At 34.9% G+C, this 22,142-nt stretch overlaps 1 protein-coding gene and 1 long non-coding RNA gene across 4 annotated transcripts in view; both read right to left on the bottom strand.

Moving 5' to 3' along the window:
• Positions 1–22,142, bottom strand: part of FNIP1 (folliculin interacting protein 1) — a 153,165-nt gene that overhangs the window by 27,725 nt on the left and 103,298 nt on the right. For 2 of the 3 annotated variants that reach the window (XM_049648465.1, XM_049648464.1), the window contains 6 exons: positions 21,291–21,362; positions 15,762–15,897; positions 13,733–13,934; positions 9,887–9,972; positions 1,495–1,641; positions 153–322 (listed from right to left, as the gene is read on the bottom strand). In XM_049648465.1, coding sequence (XP_049504422.1) covers positions 153–322; positions 1,495–1,641; positions 9,887–9,972; positions 13,733–13,934; positions 15,762–15,897; positions 21,291–21,362 — 813 coding nt within the window. The remainder of the gene's footprint in view (positions 1–152; positions 323–1,494; positions 1,642–9,886; positions 9,973–13,732; positions 13,935–15,761; positions 15,898–21,290; positions 21,363–22,142) is intronic. The other variant, XM_049648466.1, reaches the window with a different exon arrangement.
• On the bottom strand, positions 5,700–8,888 carry LOC125934877 (uncharacterized). Its single transcript, XR_007461563.1, has 2 exons — positions 7,415–8,888; positions 5,700–7,185 (listed from the first exon to the last, which is right to left on the bottom strand). It is a non-coding gene; the product is annotated as an uncharacterized LOC125934877 (long non-coding RNA).

Consider the following 22,142-nt stretch of genomic DNA (forward strand, 5'->3'; position numbering starts at 1 on the left):
AGACATGAAAGGACAAGTAAAGAAGTGCTTTAGAATGGAGGAGGTAAAAGAGAACATCTTATTTCTTTACTTTTGTTTTTGCTATAAAGTAACTCCAGACAGTTACACAAAAGTCTAAGTATTATGCATAACATAAGGGTTTTCAGACATACCTAGTTGTGCCCAAAGTGGGTTATATGGATGAGTCTTTGCCAACATGTCCACACTCTGAGAGGAATGTTTTTCTAAAAATATTTTTATAGGTGGTTGTCCATTTGGCATGACTGTTGGAACCCAGGCAAGATGATTGGTCAGAACTGCAGTAATGAGTGCTGGCAAGAATCTGAAAACAAAAACACAGCTATCATATTCCAAATTGCCTTCATTAGACCTAATGTAAAATGCAGCAAGAGAATAAAGTAAAGAGACTATATATTCTCATGTAGCCAAACAGCATTAAAAAAGGAGAGGAAAGAAGAAAAGAAAAAGAAAAGACATATCACCTGGATGAAAATAAATATTAACAAAGTTTTTGGTTGGGTAGGGGTTAAAAAAAATCCTTGAAATAAAAGCAATATTCACACAGGGCTATTTCTGATCATAATTACAAAACAAAACTACCATTTTACCTGAAAAACTAGTTTCTGCAAAATTAATGAATCAACCAACAAGTCTATATATTTCCATATTACTGAATAGGAAAATGAAGGAACATTTTAAGCAAATTTTGTCTACCATCTAAAAGAATAAAACATCTAAATTATTCATCTGGATTCTAGGAATCTGATGTAATGGTTAGAAGAAAAAGTATGATAAAAGATCACATTAAATATGTATCACTGGAATCCTGGCACTTCGTTTGTTTTTGTTTTGTTTTGGGTTTTTTTGTTTGTTTGTTTGTTTGTTTTACTTATTTTCTGTAGAATGAAACTGTAAGTGGATACGACTCACCAAACAATGGGAAGCCGCAGAGAATTGTCAGGAACTTTAAGTCCTTAAGTTAACACATAATTAAAGATCTTTTTACAGTTTTTCATTCATAATATTCTGTGGACTTCTATATCTTATCTCTTTTTTTAATATTTAAAAACTGTTTATTTTTCAGAAAGAAAACAGAAGCAGGGGAGGGGCAGCGAGAGGGGGAGACAGAGGATCTGAAGCAGGCTCCAAGGTGACAGCAGCCCCATGTGGGGCTCTAACTCACAAACCATGAGATCATGACCTGAGCTAAAGTCGGACACTTAACCAACTGAGCCATGCAGGGCACTCCATATCCTATCTCTTAACTATCTTTTGGAATTCAGTTTTGGTTATTAATAATATGAAATAATTCCAAGGATAACAGTTAATTATTTAAATCACTTTTGTAACTGAGTTTGATCAAAATATAGATAATCACGGGATAACAGTTAATTATTTCACTTTTGTAACGGAGTTTGATCAAAATATAGATAATCACGTTATAGTAAATAATAACTAAGATAGATATACAAAAAGAAAGAGAGAAAGCCATACTGATTTTTGGAAGCATTTTCCATTAGAAATGTGAACTCCTTCATGAAACGATGACAAAGCTGGTTTTTTTCTGGAGTCCCCGACATCATTGTAAGCCAGACAGGCTCTCCAATTCGTGGCATTGTATAAAGATTACAAATTGTTGTTCTAAAAAGAGGAAAACACATTATGAAATTCATAGTTCCCAGAACTACATACTCTTAAAGTTTATATTGTCAGGTTGGGCCTCACAGGTAGATTATAAAAACTTTCAAAAGGACAAAATCAATCAAGTCATTCCTTCTTTGTCACCAGCATAGTAACACAGGAATGCTCTGCACATGAACTCAATATATGATGGTTCTGATGCAGTCTCTCCCCTGATGACTGTGTGCTCTTGGGTAAATTACTTCCCTACTTTAGGCATCAGTTTCTGCCACCCATAAAAATGAAAGTATAGAACCAGATAATTTCTAAACCCCTTCCAGTTCTTCGTTTGTAAGGTATATGCCATACTTAAATATAATGCAAATAATCAACAACCTAGAGGAGAAAAATACTCTGTATTGGATAATAGCTTATCCATACACCCACTCAAAACAATAGTTTATTGGCATCATTTTGTTGCCTATGCTGAGACTCTTTAGTAAAGTTCTAAGGACACTATATCTGCACTCTGTATTTTATGACTTTCAATCTTCTGATGTTTTTCCTTGAATCAACAGAAGAAAGCATTATTGCACAATTATGATGACGCTTTTCTGGCTCTCTCTTGCATTTACTTAGACAACAGCTAGACCCATGAATTACACTCTCTCCTTAAGGCTTCAAGGACACCTTTAAAATATTAATCATTTTACTTCCACATTAATATCTATTCAGCCAAGTCCTATACACTCAGATTAAGCAAATGCTACAAAGCTGAGGCTTAAGAAACTAGTTGATCTTTTGGAAGATACAGAACTGTGTCCTACTTTCTACTCTCTAGAACAGTGCTATGTGATAGAACCTTTTTTTCCACAGTGATGGGAATGTTCTGTATCTGTGCTGTCCAAGATGGCACCCACTAGTCATATGTGATTACTTAACATTTAAAATGTAGTCAGTATGACTAATTGATTTTAACTTTAATTTTATTTAAATTAAGTACCAAAAAACAATTCAAGTATCCACATATGGCTAATGGCTACTATATTAGAAAGTACAACTCTAGAAAGTTATCTGAGATCTCCATAGGTCTAATACCTACTTCAGCATAATTCTTTTTTTTTTAATTTTTTTAATGTTTATTTTTGAGAGAGCGCACACAAGAGAGTGGGGGAGGGGCAGAGAGAGAAGGAGACATAGAACTCAAAGCAGGTTCCAGGCTCCACAGTGTCAGCACAGAGCCCCAACGCAGGTCTCGAACTCATAAACGGTGAGATCATGACCTGAGCCGAAGTCAGACGCTGAACCTACTGAGCCACCCAAGCACCCTAAGCATAATTCTCTAACACCTAGAACCCCAAAAAAGGAAAAGAATTATCTTGCCTGTATAAATTTTACTGAATCTTGACCCAGCATGAACACAATATACTACAATGGATAAAAGTGACAAACACAGGTCACATTAATGAGTTCTTGGTAGGGCATAATATCATGGCTGAGAACTTGAAAATAAACAAATGGAAAAGAATTACAGGCATTTTACAGAGAAAAATATGATTCAAATATAAACTAGGAATAGCTGAAAATGTTTATTTTTAAAGCCTATTAAGGATGTCCAAGTAAGATGGAAAAGTGAGCACCAATGTTTATCCCGTTCAGTTCTGAGGTCCCAAATGAACACCCGTTAAGGATCCGAAGACAGATTAAAAAAAATCTTTTTAACTGTTTATTTTTGAGAGAGTGACAAGAGTATGAAGCAAGGGAGGTGCAGAGAAAGACAGAAACACAGAATCTGAAGCAGGCTCCAGGCTCTGAGCTGTCAGCACAGAGCCTGACACAGGGCTTGAGCTCACAGACTGCAAGATCATGACCTGAGCTGAAGTCAGAAGCTTAACTGACTGAGCCACCCAGGCACCCCAACAGATAAATTACTATAGTAAATAAAAATGGGGAATAATCGGACTTAAAATTTAAATTATACATGTAATAAAATTCTAGAACACAAAACACAGAAAGGAATGTTAAGTGAAGTGTTAAGGTAGATGATGATATGGGTTACAGTGCTCACAGAGGGGGACACATACATAGCTAATCTCCTCCAATGAAACAAGAAGAGGCTCGAGACTGACAAATGCCTGGTAAAGTTAGGGCAGGAGTTATAGAGGACTGTAAACAGGGAGACTAATTCAAGGTCCATAAATGGCTGATGACCCCTTTCTGCACCCCCTATTTTTCCACAGAATGACTAGAGACTAGAAGAACAGATGTAGCAACTGACTAGCCCAGAGAAATAACATTGCTCAAAGCCTTACCGATATTCGAAGATTTCGCAGTATGTAAATAGATACACAATGAATCTTGTGATATTAAAATTTAATGGGAAGAAGGGACAGCAATTAGGAGAAAAAAATGTCTTATATATGCTCCTCAGGAAGTGATAATAAAAACAGGTTCAGAACCACCACCTTAAAGTAAAGTTCTCCAGTTTGTGCCTAATTATGTACAGAACTCCCAACCTGTATTTTAGTGCTTCACTCTCAGCTGTGGAAGGGCGACCCAAATCCTGATATAGAGGGAGAGCCTCCAAGGAGAGAGGGACACAACCAGAAAAACAGAAACACACACTCACTCACACAAAATGACTCCAGAGGAAATAGAAAATGATACATTCAAAAAAAGGAAAACATGAAAAAGACATAAAAGGTCAGTTCAGGCATATACCTAACAAAAAGAATTCAAGACAGAGAAGACAGAGGAAAATAAATAATCAAAGAAAGTAGAAAATTTACCAGAACTCAAGCTAGTGCTAGAGCTATACTGAAGCTGAAGGGCCTAACAGGCCTGTTATACCTAACAGGCAGGTATAAACTCATGGCAGGAATTAGAAATGCTCCAAAATTGATAAATCAAGAAATATCTACAGTAAGTATACTGTTTAGTAATGTGGAGGTAAATAAAAGAAATAGGTCAGAGTGTTCTTGAGAAGTAAGAATGGGGATGGGAAAGAGAGGATATGGTTCATGTCTTTCTCATTATTAGATTTCTCAGCATATTTTGTTGTCTTTAACCATGTGAATGTACTTTCTGATGAAAAGAAATACTGTATAAATGAATGAATGAGCTGATCGATTCATTTTCCATGAGTTTCTTAAGCATATTAGAGACTACTACAAGTCCATGTGTCATGGGGCAGAGCCAGATCACTAACCTTGGTATAGTGGTCCACTGAGGGCATTAGGTTTAATGTTTTGATGCTTAAGACTAGGTACTACAACCTCAGAGTGTATCAAATGCAAAGAAAGCAAATAAATTAATTATGCAATGGAGTTTCTCATTATACACAACTCTTTGTTGTTATTAGCAATCTAGAAGTAATAGTACTTTCTTCTCCTCTCCCCTAATGATTATGCCCTAATTTTCAGTGGTAAGAAAGGTAAGAATTTTTAGTTACCTGACCCCTTATTTTTCCTGACTGTCCCTAAAGAATGAAAGACTACTTTAGGTGGAAGTAAACTGTGGGCCTGATTTAGTTTTCTTTGATATGCAGAAAGTCTAAGTCAGAGTCCAAGGACCTCAACTTTGCCAAATCGCTCTGCTAACTAAACATGCTTCTTGTCTGTCTAGGTATCATGGCTTCTGCATGCATGTGAATCATTTCCTTCCTCTTCCCAACTACCCCAAATTCATTAATCATCTGGTCTCAAATAATCACATACTTTAAAAACTACCTATTAATTTTTAATAATCATTTAATTTAAAAATTAAGACAGATTCTCATTATTTGCAGCAATGTTCTGTAAAGCTGATGCAAACAATGAATTAGTGAACAATGAATCACTTTACCTAGGGAAAATACATAGCATAGTTAGGTTCCTGTGAGTCTCTCATCACATTTTTGTCAGCTCTTCAATACATAACCTTGTTTTATGTGGGTTTCTGTTTACAGATACCTTATTTAATATACTATTGATTCATTTACATTGAATTCACAGCCAACAGCACTGTAACTCAGGTATTCATGAAGGTTACATGTATTTTGTCTGTAAGGCACATCACTGCCTTCTTACACTTAGGAACATTAGCATTTCAGCAGTACACTCGAGGGTGATTTTTTTTTTTTTTTTTTACGTTTATTTTTAAGAGATAGAATGTGAGCAGGAGAGGGGCAGTTAGAGAGGGAGACACAGAATCCAAAGCAGGCTCCAAGCTCTGAGCTGTCAGCACAGAGCCTGACGTGGGGCTCAAACCCACAAACAGTGAGATCATGACCTGAGCCAAAGTTGGAAGCTTAACCGACTGAGCCACCCAGGAACCCCGAGGGTGATTTTTAATAGCAAAATCACTAACAAAAAGCACAAAATGAAAAAAAAAAAGTGCCTTTAAATAGATGCAAAAAGGATACTTGTTTATAGATTGAGAGCTGAAACAAGAAGGCAGAGTAATGCCTTGTTCAACCTCATCTAGGAATGTATCGGACTACTCTATTTTTTTCACTGTTCTGCACATGTTACAAGTGATCATTAAAACACTGAGTATATTTTTTTTTAATTTTTTTTTAACATTTTAATTTATTTTTGAGACAGAGAGAGACAGAGCATGAACGGGGGAGGGGCAGAGAGAGAGGGAGACACAGAATCGGAAGCAGGCTCCAGGCTCTGAGCCATCAGCCCAGAGCCTGACGCGGGGCTCGAACTCACGGACCGCGAGATCGTGACCTGAGCTGAAGTCGGCCGCCCAACTGACTGAGCCACCCAGGCGCCCCAACACTGAGTATATTTTGAGGTCACAAATAAATTTCAGCAAGTAGGTGAATTCACAAATGTACAATCTGTATGTAACAAGGATTAAATGTATATATTAAAGTACTAATGATAGACCTAACAAAAATTGTAACAGTTTATAAAGTATTTTTAAGATTCTGTAAGAATGCTTAACTGACTTACAGACTTTCATATCTGTACAGTGACTGAAGTAAAATAATCAAACTAATACAAAAGGAAAGGTATACAGTTATGACCTACATTTTCAATGGTTATATAAGTCATACATACTGTAAATTCTAGGCAATATTAAAATTCTAAGACGAGGCCTTTCGTACTACCCAATAATATAGCAATTAACTCACAGGTATTTAAAATTGTTTTGAATAAAAATTTTTATAACCAAAGAGCAAGATCAGTATTCTACTAGGAATGAATCTTATAACAATATTACTATTCTGGTAACCTCAACTGGATCTATAATGGCAGAGTTTCCTCAGACCTAAAATAGGGACTCTTGGCCTTTTTCCACAAAGCTTGTGACTGCAGAGAAAAAACTATCAACTCAATAATGTAAGAAACAGTTTCTAGTGCAAGGGCAAAGATTCACACTGCCTTGTAATAGTTAAAATGTGAAACTCAAAAAGAATATTACAGGATTCGTTTAGGCAAATAAGCAAAAGTTCTGTTCAAACATATATTTTTAATAATTCCAGTCTAAAGTCAACAGAACAAATCAACTGAAACAAAAATTTTTAAAAATTATTTACAGAATAACCAATCATTAAGAGCACCTTTCTTTTTACTTTAAATTTTTTTTTTCAACGTTTTTTATTTATTTTTGGGACAGAGAGAGACAGAGCATGAACGGGGGAGGGGCAGAGAGAGAGGGAGACACAGAATCGGAAACAGGCTCCAGGCTCCGAGCCATCAGCCCAGAGCCTGACGCGGGGCTCGAACTCACGGACCGCGAGATCGTGACCTGGCTGAAGTCGGACGCTTAACCGACTGCGCCACCCAGGCGCCCCATTTACTTTAAAGGTATAGTATCCACTTCAGGAAAAGCAGAACTCTTAAGAATCTTTGAGTGAACTTTCAAGCAAATTACAGATTAAATTTAGAAACTGAGAAGATTGTAACTTTTCATAGTTCTTGAAAACCACTTATATTCATGACAAAGGCATATTTTACAGATTTCTCATAGAGAAATCACTCTAGAATTTCTTTGAGTTATGCAGTTAGAGTAAAATTCTTCAGCTCTGTAAACAGAGATGACCAGAGCTACAAGGGAATGTGTGAAGAGCTAAGCTGTCGTAAACCAGGAGAAATGTATAAATAACCATGGTACTCAGCTGATAATATTTTAGGTTACAATGTTCAACATGTCTTGGTTTCAATAAAACAAAAGAACTTCTCCCATAGCACGCATAATCTCTCTCAAGAATTTCCAAGGCCAGAAAGTCATTATTTCAAAATAATATTCTCAAATGTGGAGTATGACATCCTTTCTCAGAACTGTACAGCTGCAGTTGCTGTATGGTTGTACAATGAAGGCTTGCAAATATACCTAACATTGTAGTAGTACAGATTTGGTAATTTTTTTCCCTGAAAACAGTTTAACCTAGTAATTTCCACACAGATTGTGAAATAAAAATGCAAGGCTCTAGACCTCCTGATTCAAACTCCACAAGTCTGGGAAACATTTTGTTACATTTGCCTAGTGATCAGCTGAGCACTGCATTTTTCTTTTTAATTGGAAGTTTTTAATATACTTTAAGTTCCAAACAAAATCAATTTGAGTTTTAACAAAATCAATCATTTTTTATTTCAATTCATTGTATCCTTACATGAAAATATTACTTAAAAACAAGCTCACCAAAAAGAACTAAGATTAAAGCACAAGATTATAGAATACTTCCTCCTCCATTCCCAGCACCTTGCCACCATATTGTATCAACAAAAAATTGCTAAAAGACAATAAACACAGTCTGAAAAGACAAAGAAAGCATCAGAATCAAACTGAGATCTAAGACACAGATTTTGTTCCTATCAGATGTTAATATGCTACCATTTATATATATATATGTGTATATATATACACATATATATATATAAATTAGTAAAACTATCACCTCCAATATAATTTTCACTTGTGCAAGTTATTTCCTTCTAAGACAAAAAAAGAAAGAATACAGGTTGAAATTTATTTCTCTAATTTTTCTCTACACATTCCCTAACCACTGAATTTAATGAACAAAAATGGAAGATATTTAAACTCACTTTTAATGCCTTTTATCCTAAAAACTATGGTAAATAAAAGATGAATGACTAGAAAATTTTATCCTTCTCAGTAGCTGAGACCAGTGGATGATTACTACACAACAGCTATAAAGTATACTCAATTTAAATAAATTAAAAACATGATAAAACATTCCATATTAGTTAGGTTATTTTTACCATGAAATTTCTATTTAATGGTTATGTGTAATTCAGTTTCAAATATTATACAAAACAGGGGCGCCTGGGTGGCTCAGTCGGTTGAGCGTCCGACTTCGGCTCAGGTCATGATCTCACAGCCCGTGAGTTCGAGCCCCGCGTCGGGCTCTGTGCTGACAGCTCGGAGCCTGGAGCCTGTTTCGGATTCTGTGTCTCCCTCTCTCTGACCCTCCCCCGTTCATGCTCTGTCTCTCTCTGTCTCAAAAATAAATAAACGTTAAAAAAAAAAAAAAAATTAAAAAAAAAAAATATTATACAAAACATTGTTCAGGCAATTAAGTCTCTCATTTTGAGAGAGGTTAAAAAAACAAAGAAACCAGATTCACTTCCACTGTGGTTTACTTTTAACACAGTAAGAGAAAAATGAAGAATAAAAAAGTTGAAAACAAACACAGGTTTTCTCTTACTGTCAAATTTACTAAATACACCACCCCTTAGTAATCTCCATTAACAAAAGGTATGTGGGTATATGTGTATGTGTGTGACATGCCTATAGTTTACCACAGCAATCCTGAAATAGCACAAGCTAAAACAGGTTCTCACTTCAAAATGTGATAGTCCTTTTAAAACAACAATCCAGGAGATCCCTGCCCCAATATAGACCATTCAGTCATCAATGAACAAATATTAAGCCAGTTTTTCTAAAACAGATACATAAACTACTGGTGATAATAACTACTGGTGGTACACTTGACCAGTCTCTAGGAGCCCAACAGGGAAGACAAAGCACATTTCTGCTGGAATGAGGATCTCCTCTTCATATTTGCTGTGTGTAATGGTTTGGTACTAAAAATGATCCCACTGATGAATCCCAAATGTGCCTGAATCCCTAGCCCATTTGACATTTAATAACATAAAAGCCATGGCCTAGTGATTTATACACCCTCATCTGGCCATGGGACAAAGAAATTCAAAAAATTAAATTTTATTAGAATAAGCTAAAGAAACTAAATAAATCTTGCAGACACTGCTAGACAGCTCTAAATTATGAAAAGCTGGAGAATACATACCTGAATTCATTTAGGGCATCAACTATTCGATTATATGCCAAACTCCTCTGACTGGCATCAGCAGATCTCCGGCTCATTTTCATAGCCTTGAAAGTAATGAAATAGTTAATTCTTACACTGATCACAGGCAAAACACTGAAGAAAAAAAAAGTGAAAGACAAAGTCACTTATTTCCACAACACTTTACCACCAACCTTGTCTAGAAAGATGTAAAGAAGGCACATATATTTACAGTGGCTTTACTGTACGTACCCTTGATCATTAACAATTATAACAAAATTCAAAATTTTCTAATGTTAAATCTTTTACTCTAACTGTCAAATGAAAGAATATCAATACAAAGAGAAAATGATATTGACAGTTTCTGGATTATATAAAACTACTTTTTTTTTTTTAACAAACAGAACAAGATACAATGATAACTCAGTAACAACAGCTCATGGCTTCCTCTAATATTTCACAGATAATGGCTTCTTAAGTAAACCTTTTATAAAACCTAGAACATCAAGATTCTATTGAAAGATATCACAAGTTATTAGTAATATTTGCTTTCTTAAAACATATTTAGCCAAGGTTGAGAGGGCTTGCTTTAGGTGAACAAAACGGGGATCTGGATTAGGATACAGATGTCAAAAATAACCTTGTAATTTTTTACGCTTTTTCAAAGGGAATGTACTTCTGCATAACTTTTATGATTAAAAATCAATTTAAAAAATTTTAAACATCTTTTTAAGAAATCAGACTACTTTAAGGTCAGAAATCATGTTCACGTATACCCAAAAACTAAGTAAAACTTACTTATGTTTTCACAAACTGTTGACAGATTCCCAATGTATAAAAAAGTGAATATTCTTTAGCTAGAATTGAACACTGTTATTAATTTTACCAGCAGTAAAGTATTAAGATTACATTACAGATCTCAAAAGGTAGCACAGGCTTCAAAATAATTCTCAAAGTGCCCAGAGACAAAACCTTACATAAAGGTATTCATTCATTAAGCTTTACCTTTTAGCTATAATAAGAAATAAGATGTTAAACTTGAACAAATATCCAAACGACTGTAAGTACTGCAATGTACACCTTTAGGTTATAAAATGGTCAAAACATTAAAACATTTAAAAAGTAATCTTTAATGAGTTCTATATTGACTGAATATATCAAGTTTTATACAAAACTTCACAATTTTCCCTGTAACCCAAAATGTCAGTTCAGCCACCAACTAAATATTATGTATGTGTACAGACTCTGGAACCAACATACTTTAAAAAAGGGACAGCAGCCAACTGAAGAAAATGCCACCAAGGTCTAACTTCTGAAAAAGTAAGTAAAAATGGCCTTTACTCATCTGTTCCGTAAAAGTGTACTGCTAATGATCTCTTTGTCCTTTGACAGACTTCATGTGAATAACAAACATCAATGTACTCTCTAGAGGCAGATAAGCCTCAGTCATTGATAAGTTACTGAAATGCATCCTCTGCTTTCTAGATCATTCTTACTGGTCTTCCCCTCTACAGCCTCTTATTCCACTCTCTTTTAAAAAACGTACCGGTAAATTAATATTCTAAAGCACAATTTGGAGATAGCTTTAACAACAAAGTCAAAACTTATGGCAAGCATTCTTTGAGATCTGGTTTCCATTAATTCTGCAGCCATACCACCCATGGCTGGTTGGTATGGTAGTGGTGGTTAGTTCCACATACCATCAAAGGGATTAATAATTTAATTATATCCACTGATATATTAGTTTAACTTCCTGGGAATGTCTTCCAAAAATTCACCAAGATGTTAACTACAGTGTAATTATATTGTGAAAAAGAAGAAATAACCTAATAGAAATATTGTTACTTAAGGAAATCCACTAAAATATATTTAAGAATGATTTATAATGACATGAGAAATATGTATGTTACAATGATGAGTTTTTTTTTTTTAATTTTTTAAATGTTTATTTATTTTGAGAGAGTGAGCATGCATGCACACACACATGCAGGAGAGGGGCATGGAGAGAGGGAGAGAGACAATCTCAAGGAGGCTCCTCACTATCAGCACAGAGCCCAATGCAGGGCTCGATCTCATGAACCCATGAGATCATGACCTGAGCCAAAATCAAGAGTCAGACATTCAACCAAATGAACCACCCAGGCACCCCTACAATGATGGGTATTTTAAAATATGTACATAACAAAAAGAACATGTACACATAACAATACCAATCAAGTAAAAGTACAATATATATAGAAATAGCCTGGGTAAGACTTTGAGCAAAAGGTTACATAGTTATTTTTGGGTGGCAAGTATATCTATTTTCCTTGCTATTCTACTATATCCAATTTTCAAAACTTTATGTTTAAAAATCATAAACATGCTTTAAGATGTAGTCCAAACGAAACATCTTCTCAACAGGAAATAATTTTTCTTTCCTGTGGACTCCTAACAACTTTGCTTGTCTTTTTTAGTTATTCTTATGTTCTATCTTGTATTCACAATTTTCTTACTTTATACAAATTTATCATACACACTAGCAGCAGCATGAAATACAAATGATCAGTCCTACCTTCTTAAAACACTTCCTTCACTTGGCTCCCCCTAAAAAAGTACTCTATCTTGTTTCTTCCTATTACTTGAATGGCCAATCCCGTTTCTTCTGTGGTTTTTCTCAACTCTTCAGATTTTAACTGTTAAAATGCTACACAAATCAAGTCTAGGACCTCCTTTACTTTTTTTTAATCCCTCAGTTTCACGGCTTTAAAGATCATCCATACACTGATGACAGTCTAGCCTGGAGCTTTCTCCTAAACTCTAGACTCATATAATATCCAGGAGGCATTTCAAACAATCAGCTGACTTTCCTCCACCGAAACTGTATCATCTTAATCTTTCCCATTTTAGTACTAGCAACTCCATCCTTCTTACTGCTTAAATGAAAAATCTCAAGCCAACTGCTCTCTTTCTCATACATCAGCTAATTCAGTCAATCAGCTAATTTCATTAGCTCAATTTTCAAAACATATCCAGAATCCAACCACTGCTCACCAATTCCATCACTAATTTGGTGTACCTGCCATCTCTCACCTGGATCACTGCAACAAACTCCTAACTGCAACATCCACGTTTGACCCTAGAAATCTATTCTCCACCAGCAATAAGAGTAATCCTCATAAATAATGTCATTCCTCTGCTTGAAACTCCAATAGTTTCCCATCTTTCTTAAGAGTAAATGTCAGTGCTCTTACAATGATATCCTAAAAGTCCCTACATAATCTGATCTTACTTCCAACCCAGCCACTTTGGCCTCCTCTTTGCTTAAGCATCAAGATTATTCTTGACACAAAGCCTTTGCCCCTGCCTGGGAAATTTTTCCCTCAGATAGTTGTATCTCACTTCTTCCATATCTCTGTATCAAATGTCATTTTATCAGGAGCCTTCATGACTAGCCAATAAAAAATGAGCAATAACTCCACCCAACATTCCTTATAAACCTGTTTTATTTTTCTCCACGGTATTTACCATCAAAAATCTTATCTATTAATTTATTTGCTATCTCATGAGATCAAGAGTGCTGCTTTTTCCCCATATTATCTTCAGTTACTAGGTTACTGCTTGCCACATTATGGGCCCACAAACATTTATTAAATGAATGAATGAATGACTTTATACCATTTATTAGGCAGTAAGGTCCTTAATAACAGTTGAAGTCTATATTGCACCTCCAGAGCACTTGGTAGTGTACTTGCGCCATGGCTGTTAGTTTTTCTGCCAGATGAATAAACATAATACTAAACCAGGAGAGTAAGATTCAGAGGAAAATAAAGGACATTAACAAACCAGCAACATGGCTATGCTTACCTGTTCTATTGCACTCTTTAGTTTGTTCATGTGGCTTTCAAAGAGAGGAAAATGTGAAAAAAAGAATTCATTAAATTTGTTATTTTCATCTTCATCTTTGGATAATGAAAAGATTACCCCAATTGCAATCTTCTTTTTCCTCACAATTCCTGGATTAGGGCCACAGCTTTCATCTGACAGATTAAAGCTTTCTTCTATAGACCTTAAAAATAAATGTTTTTTTTTAATATAAAAAAAATAATTAAATTCACAATTTCATCTCCTTGCTAATTTAATGTATACAAGCTAAAGGTCTTCTGCTGTTTTATCAAGTAAATCTAAAAATGTATCTCAACTGTCTATGAAAAATCTACTGGCTATTCCTTCATACTCACATTTTTATAAAAAATTTTAACAGAGTCATATTGGGAACATTTTTGTTTAGTCAGAAGTCACTAAAAAAAAAAGGAGTTAATTCCCAATTCATAATCCACGTAAAATGCCTTAATTTTAAGGTTATAAATGACTCTGATATAATTCACTGTTCTACGATCTACTTGTATCTCCTTCTGAATTCAAGAGTAAAATTTAAAAAATCAAGGACTAAAGGGAGTAACTAAAACAGAAAACAAGAAACTTTATTTAATCTACGTTGTACTACGTACATTAATTTTATAGTACGTTTAATCTAAGCTGTACTTGACATAGGCTTAAAAAAAATCTTTCAAGAATGAATTAACTTGTCTAATTAGAAACATGAAAAACTGAAATATCAAAACATGGAGTACACTGAACAAACACCTAAACAGAAGAGTTACAATTATAAAACTTTTAGGAAAAAACATAGGGTAAAAGATTTATGACACTGAATTTGGCATTTATTTCTTGGATATGACACCAAAAATACAGACAACAAAAGAAAAAAGATAAACTGGACTACATAAAATTAAAAACTACTGTATATCAGAATGAAAAGGCCACCCATGGAATGGGAGAAATTACTGCCAACCATATGTCTCATAAGGGAATAATATTAGAATATATAAAGAACTCCTACACCTCAACAACAACAAAACAACCTAATTAAAAAATGGGCAAACCACTTGTATAGATATTTCTCCAAAAGACAGACACATGGCCAATAAGCACATAAAAATATACTCAATATCACTAACCATTAGGCAATATTAGGGAATATTACTGCATTAGGGAAATGCAAATCAAAACCACAATAAGATACTACTTCACATCCATTAGGATGGCTATTATCAAAAAAAACAGAAAAATAACTACTTACTGGCAAAAAATGTAAAATGGCAACTGTGGAAAACAGTATGGCATTTCTTCAAAAACATATTCAAAGAATTACCATATCACTCGAAAATTCCACTTCTGGGTATACCCACCCCCAAAATTGAAAGCAGAGACTCAAACAGGTATTTATACACATATGTTCATATCAGCATTACGTGCAAAAACCAAAAGGTGGAAGCCACCCAAAAGTCCATCAACAGATAAGTGAATAAACAAAATATGATATATACATACAATGGAATATCATTCAGCCATAAAAAGAAATAAAATCCTGATACATTCTACAACATAGATGAAACTTAAAGACATGCTGAATGAAATCAGCCACATAAAAAGACAAATATTGTATGATTCCACTTATATGAGGTATCTATAGTAGTCAAATTGAAAGAGACAAAAAAAAAAAAATCGACAGAGGATGACAGGATGCTAAGGGGAAGGAGGAACAGGGAGTTAACTGTTTAATGGGTACCGTTTGGGGGTATAAAAAAGTTCCAACCATGAAGAGTGATGATGGTTGCAAAACAATGTGAAGGTACACTGAACTGTATGCCTAATACTGGTTAAAACTTAAAACTTGAATTTAAAATATATTTTAAAAGTTTCAAGGCTTAAAATACACAAAATACAAGCCCAGGCTCAAAAACAAAAACAAAAACAAAAAAAGCCTTCAGAACTGTGTTTAAGGAACTATTCAATTTTATTACTTTATTATAAAGTGAAGATTCCAACTTACCATCTAGGAAATACCCCATTCTCCAAACTTGTTGTTTGGCTGCGTCGCCAACGTCGCTGGTAACTGCTGGCACAACTTCGGGTAAGTGAGGAGTTGGGAGAGGGAAACGGTGTAATAAGCAAGCTGCTGAGAGATGCTGTCAGTCAAAATAAAAACAAGTATAATATAAGCATTTAAAAATATGTCAATAAAAACTGAGCAAAAATATAAATCTCTTTTTAACAAATTTAACAGTAGTGACTCAAATTTTCCATTTTGTTTCATGAGCTTCTTAAAAATTTCCATTAAAAAAAAAAACGTCATTGTTGGAACAAAGTCTAAGAGCAGAAGAATCATATACCAATAGTGTGTTGGCAAGAGACTCTGAGACATTCCCCTTTTTATATTCTTACCCTCACTCTACCCACTTTAGAAGAAAGGGCTCATTTAAAACAAAGCATTATCTCTTTGGCCATAAGTGTCCAAAGCATAGCCAAATAGCCCCTAAATTAAAAGAAATATGCTACGATTCCATTTTTCAAAAAATTTTTTAATTTCATTTTTCTTAAAGTTTGTATTTAAATTCTAGCTAGTTAACATGCAGTGTAATATTAGTTTCAGGTGCACATATATAGAGATTGAATACTCTCATACAACACCTCTTGCTCATCACAAGGGCATTCCTTAATCTCCATCACCTATTTAACCCATCCCCCCTAAGCATCAATTTGTCCTCTAAAGTTAACAGTGTGTTTCTTGGTTTGCCTTCCTCCCTTTTTTTCCCCTCTTGTTCACTTGTTTTGTTTCTTAAATTCCACATATGAGTGAAATCAAGTGATACTGATCTTTCTCTAACTTACTTCACATAGCATACTCTCTAGCTCCATCCATGTCTTTGCAAATGACAAGATTTCATTTTTTTTATGGCTGAATAATATCCCATTGTATGTGTATACACACACACACACACACACACACACACACCCCACATATTGTATCCGTTTATCAGTTGATGTATACTTGGGCTGTTTCCATAATTTGGCTATTGTAGATAATGCTGCTATAAACATGCATTGTAAACTGTATAAACATGCAAGTATCCCTTTGAATTAGTATTTTTATATTCTTTGGGTAAATACCTAGTAGTGCAATTGCTGGTTTGATACGATTCAGTTTTAACGCAGCAGACAGATTTTAAGAACAAAAGTTTTATTTGAAAATAAGTGCCTGAATGTCATTTAATGATGTCTTTTAAAAGCACATCATCTTATACCTGTCACAATGGCTAGAAACAAAAAGATAAGAAATAACAAGGGTTGACAAGGATATGGAGAGAAAAGAACTGTCATGTAATGGGAAAGCAAACTGGTACAGCCACTATGGAAAACAGTATGGAGGCTCCTTAGAAAACTAAAAACAGAAATACCATATGATCCAGTTAATTCTACCACTGGGTATTTACTCAAAGAAAACAAAAACACTAATTTAAAAATAGGCACTCCTAAGTTTAGGAGGAGCACTATTTACAATAGCCAAGATATAAAAGCAACCCAAGTGTCCATCAAAAGATGAATGAACAAGTAAGATGCATACAATATTGCTCAACCATACAAAAGAGTAAGATCTTGTCATCTGCGACAATGTGGATGGAACTAGATGGTATTATGCTAAGTGAAATAAGTCAGGCACAGAAAGACAAATACCCGAAGACTTCACTTACATGTGGAATCTAAAAAAACAAAAGGCAGAAAGAGACGCATTAACACAGAGAACAAAGTGATGGTTGCCAGAGGGAGGCTGTTGGATAGGAAGGGCAAGTTGGGTAAAGAGGAGTGGGAGATAAAAGCTTCCAGTTATGGAATGAGTAAGTCACAAGGATAAAACGGACAGCATAGGGAATAAAGTCAATGGTACTGTAACAGTACTGAATGGTGATAGATGGTAGCTACATTTGTGGTAAGCATGGTGTAACATCTAGAGTTGTCAAATCACTATGTTGTACACCTGAAATGGATGCAATGGATGCAACATTGTGTATTACAACTATACTTAAAACTATACTTCAATAAAAATAAAATAAAAATACTACTGATCCTTGAACAACATGGGTTTGAAATGTGCAGGTCCACTTATACATTTTCTTTTCAATTAATATAGTATAGTATTATAAATGTATTTTCTCTTCTTTTTAATTTTCTTAATAAAATGTTCTTTCCTCTAGCTTTTTTATTATAAAAATATAGTATATAATACATATAATATGTAAAATATATGTTAATTGACTATTTATGTTATTGGTAAGGCTATTATTTTTTTAGGGAGTCAAAAGTTTTCTTACTGTGCAGGGCTGGAGGAGAGGGTTGGTGCCCCAAACCCTTGCGTTATTGAAGGGTCAACAGTACTCATGATTTGCTTGTGTACAGGTAGTCAAGCTTCTGAATGCTTGGCAACTTTTTTTTTTTTTCCCAGAGAGAGAAAGAGAGAGAGAGAGAGCCCTCAAGTACACACCAGCGGGGGAGGGACAGAGAGAGAGGGAGAAATAATCCCAAGTAGGCTCCACACTATCAGCACAGAACCAGACATTGGGCTCAAACCCAAAAACTATGATACCATGACCTGAGCTGAAATCAAGAATCAAAAGCTTAATGAACTGAGCCACCCAGATGCCCAGTTTGGCCACTTTTAATAACAGTCAGGACTACACCTACTAAGTTCCAAAGAGTAATCCTATGGACTGCTCTCTGGAGCATTCTAAGGGGTGACAGACACATTCTAACAGAACCCATTATGATTATAATTGCTGCAATCCCCTAATTGTGAGGTTTATTGTCTTCCCAAACCTCTCTTTCCAAAAAGTGCCAAAAGCCACAACCCTTCATTTTTCCTTAGGCTATGAATCCTCCCCTTCTCTATACTGGCTCCAGAGAGGAAAAGACATTAAGAGCTTGCATTTGTTTGGAAAGATTTTATATTCCTATCTTCATGATTACAACCACATGCTAAAAATTTGTAAGGTAATCAAAAACTGCCAAGTATTATTATCATCTATAAAAAGGTACACATCAGATGATGTATTATTTTGGACATCAGGAGTGAAAACTAAGACTGTCATTATGAAGATCTGTTCATTTCAATTCTCACTAACAAATTTAATGATCAAGAACTTTATGTGCCATACAACTATCTGAACCATCAATGCATTAATTCTAAACTACTTTCTTGAAAAGACCACATTTTTACCATTGTATTCTAAAACTTTGTAGTCTAGATTGGGTATGTATAACTAACTTGGGTATGGATTCAATGAAAAATCAAATGCTAACCTAAATTTGGAAGAGCTATGTGTTAATAAATGCTGGTATTAAAAATAACCCTATTTTGGGAAAAGAAGAAAATACACAATTAATTTAAAAGGAGTATGTGAATTTAATGCTTGAACAAGTCTTACAGATCAATCCAGCCTGGTCCTTCAATTTAAACTAAAGAAAATGAAGTGTAGAAATTAATTTATCACCTCTGAAACCTGGATAAAATAAGAACCAAATTCCTGCCACAGTAGAGAAAACTAAAATCTCGAGATTACACAGAAGCAATGAGTATTAAAAGAAAATATACTCTAGATTAGTTCCCAAGAACAAAAATAAAAAACTCAATTAGAAAAGAAGGGTGATCATGCTAGCTACAATCTAAGCTCCAGACAGGTATATGGAGTGCCTTTCGAAGCCCCTGGGCAGAATGGACAGGGTCCACACTGGCCAAGCCATCATGTCCATCGTACCAAGCTGCAGAACAAGGAGCATGTGAATGAGGTCCTACAAGGGGCCAAGTTCAAGTTCTCTGGCCACCAGAAGATCCGCATTTCCAAGAAGTTGGACTTTACTAAGTTTAATGCAGGTGAATTTGAAGGCATGATAGCTGGCTGAAAAGTGGCTCATCCCAGATGGCTATGGGATCAAATATATCCCTAATCATAGCCCCTTGGACAAATGGTAGGGTCTGCACTCAAGAAAAACTTGGCACTGCCCCCTTCCTATTCATGCCCACCAAGAAATCCTACTTTCTGTCAAAAAGAAAGAAAGAAAGAAAGAAAGAGAAAGAAAGGAAAGGTGAGATTATTTAAAGATGAAGATTTTTCATATTAGAGAAGCGGTCCTCAACTCTAGCTGTCTATCAGAATGAGGTATTGAGTTTTTCATTTTGTTGTGTTTTTCAAATATAGTTGCATAAATAAGCCTTTCTCTAGGCTTCATAAGAGTCTCAGAGTAGAGTTCAGTTGTGTGAACTTATTTTTTTTTTTGGAAACCATGTTATTCTAATTCATACCTAGGGATTATAGTATTGGTAAATTTGGACTTCCCATCTATACTCAAAACTGAATTATAAACAATTTAGACAGCAAAACCGTATAATGTGACAGCTCATAGGGACAGACTACAGTGAATAAAGTTTCTCATATCTTACAATAATGCAAGCCTAAGATACTCCTTTCATTTATTCTAACTCTGGGCCCTGACAAACTCTTTTCCTTTTACCTGGAAAGCCCTTACTTATATCATGCCTTAGGCTGGGTAACTCCCACTTCTCAAGATACAACTCAAGTATTATCTCTCTGCAAAGCATTACTGGCCCCCTGCTGCTGGCCCAGGCTAAGTTACGTTCCCATTCTCCAAACCTCTTTGCTCAGGTCTATCACAGAACATATCACACAATGTAGGACAATTTTCCTGACTCCTTTCTCAGTAGATTCTGTGATCCTCAAAGGTAGAATGTGAGCTTTCTTTTTTTTTTCATCTCTACCATATTGCAATAAAAGTTTGTCAGACAGAAGTTTGTCAGTCCATATTTGAAAACAGTATGTATAGTATTGTTCAAAATGCCTAAGCTTTTCTGGGCAAGAGACAGTCTGAATTTGAAAACAGTATGTATAGTATTGTTCAAAATGCCTAAGCTTTTCTGGGCAAGAGACAGTCTGAAACTTAAAACACTAGTTAACAGCAAGCAGATAGGAGCAAATGTATTTTTTCTACTATGCTATTTAAGGAGTCTCTTGATTAATATTTTTTTCGTGTACTGGCTAAGCCTAAACCAATGTGCATTCATTCAGGTGGTACTCCACCAGGTACATGTCACAGTAAACATGAAAATTCTAACTTTAAAGTATTTCTCAGGGCGTCTGGGTGGCTCAGTTAGTTGATCACCCAACTCTTGATTTCAGCCCAGGTCATGAACCCAGGGCTGTGGGACTGAGCCCCACATCAGGCTCCATGCTGAGTGTGGAGCCTGCTTGGCATTCTCCCTCCCTCTGCCCCTCTCCCCAGCTCGTGCACTCTTTCTCTCTAAAAATAAATAAATTAATAATAAAACAAAACAAAACAAAATAAAATAAAACAAAATAAAAATATTTCTCTGTTGCCACAATTCTCTTATAAGGTTAATCTCAACACTAACAAACTATGTGCATTAAATTGGATGATAAAGGCAAAAATAAAAATCAATGCTGACTAATAGTGATCTCAAAAAAAACTAGACTGATACATAAAATGACATTACCAGAGCGTGCTATGCCACTGTCTCTGTCTTCATTCAGCTCTCTTCCAGGCATGTCCATCGGATTGCTGTGAACTGTGAATTAAGACAAAACTGTCAGTTATAACACATACTGCTATTCAGGGTGATGCCGTTCCTTGTATATAGCAAATGAAATCATGCTTATCTTATTGCATTCCTTTATATTTTTCAATAGCATGGCACAAACCCAACACCAAGAGCTAGTACTCAGTTGAACAAGCTTTAAGATCTATGTGAAGATTTGAAATATAATATGAAAATGATACAATATCTAAAGAAGCAAAGGAAGACTAAAAGGAAGATATTCACAATACACTATTAAATGACCAAAAAGCATGCTACTAAACAATAAGAATGATGGTCCTGGCAGTAAGTGATGGGTATACAATGGTTTGCTTTACTATTCTGCCTATATTAATGTATGTTTAAAATTTCTTCATAATAAAAATTTTAAGAAAACAATTGGAATAGTATGATCCCAATTTTGTTTTTTGTAAAGATTAATTCTAGCTGACACAATGGCTAATATATATTTTTTTGCCTATTTTAAAATTTTCTGTAATAAATTTGTACTGTTCCTGCCTCATATTTATAAGCAATATAAATATCAATTAAAACAAGAAGTCAGATACAACTCCCTGAATACAGAGGCATGAACATACACTATAATCATCAATGTAATGATATAAACAAATACACTCACATACGCCTTTTACAGATCAATATAATGGTGCTTGTTCATCTAAATCTTAGCTCCAAGAAAAATCGTTCTTATGAAATAATGTAGATCAGAAATTTTAAAATAATAAGATAGGATATTTTCTGCAATTGGTG

Source organism: Panthera uncia (assembly GCF_023721935.1).
Source record: "Panthera uncia isolate 11264 chromosome A1 unlocalized genomic scaffold, Puncia_PCG_1.0 HiC_scaffold_17, whole genome shotgun sequence".
Lineage (NCBI taxonomy): Eukaryota > Metazoa > Chordata > Mammalia > Carnivora > Felidae > Panthera > Panthera uncia.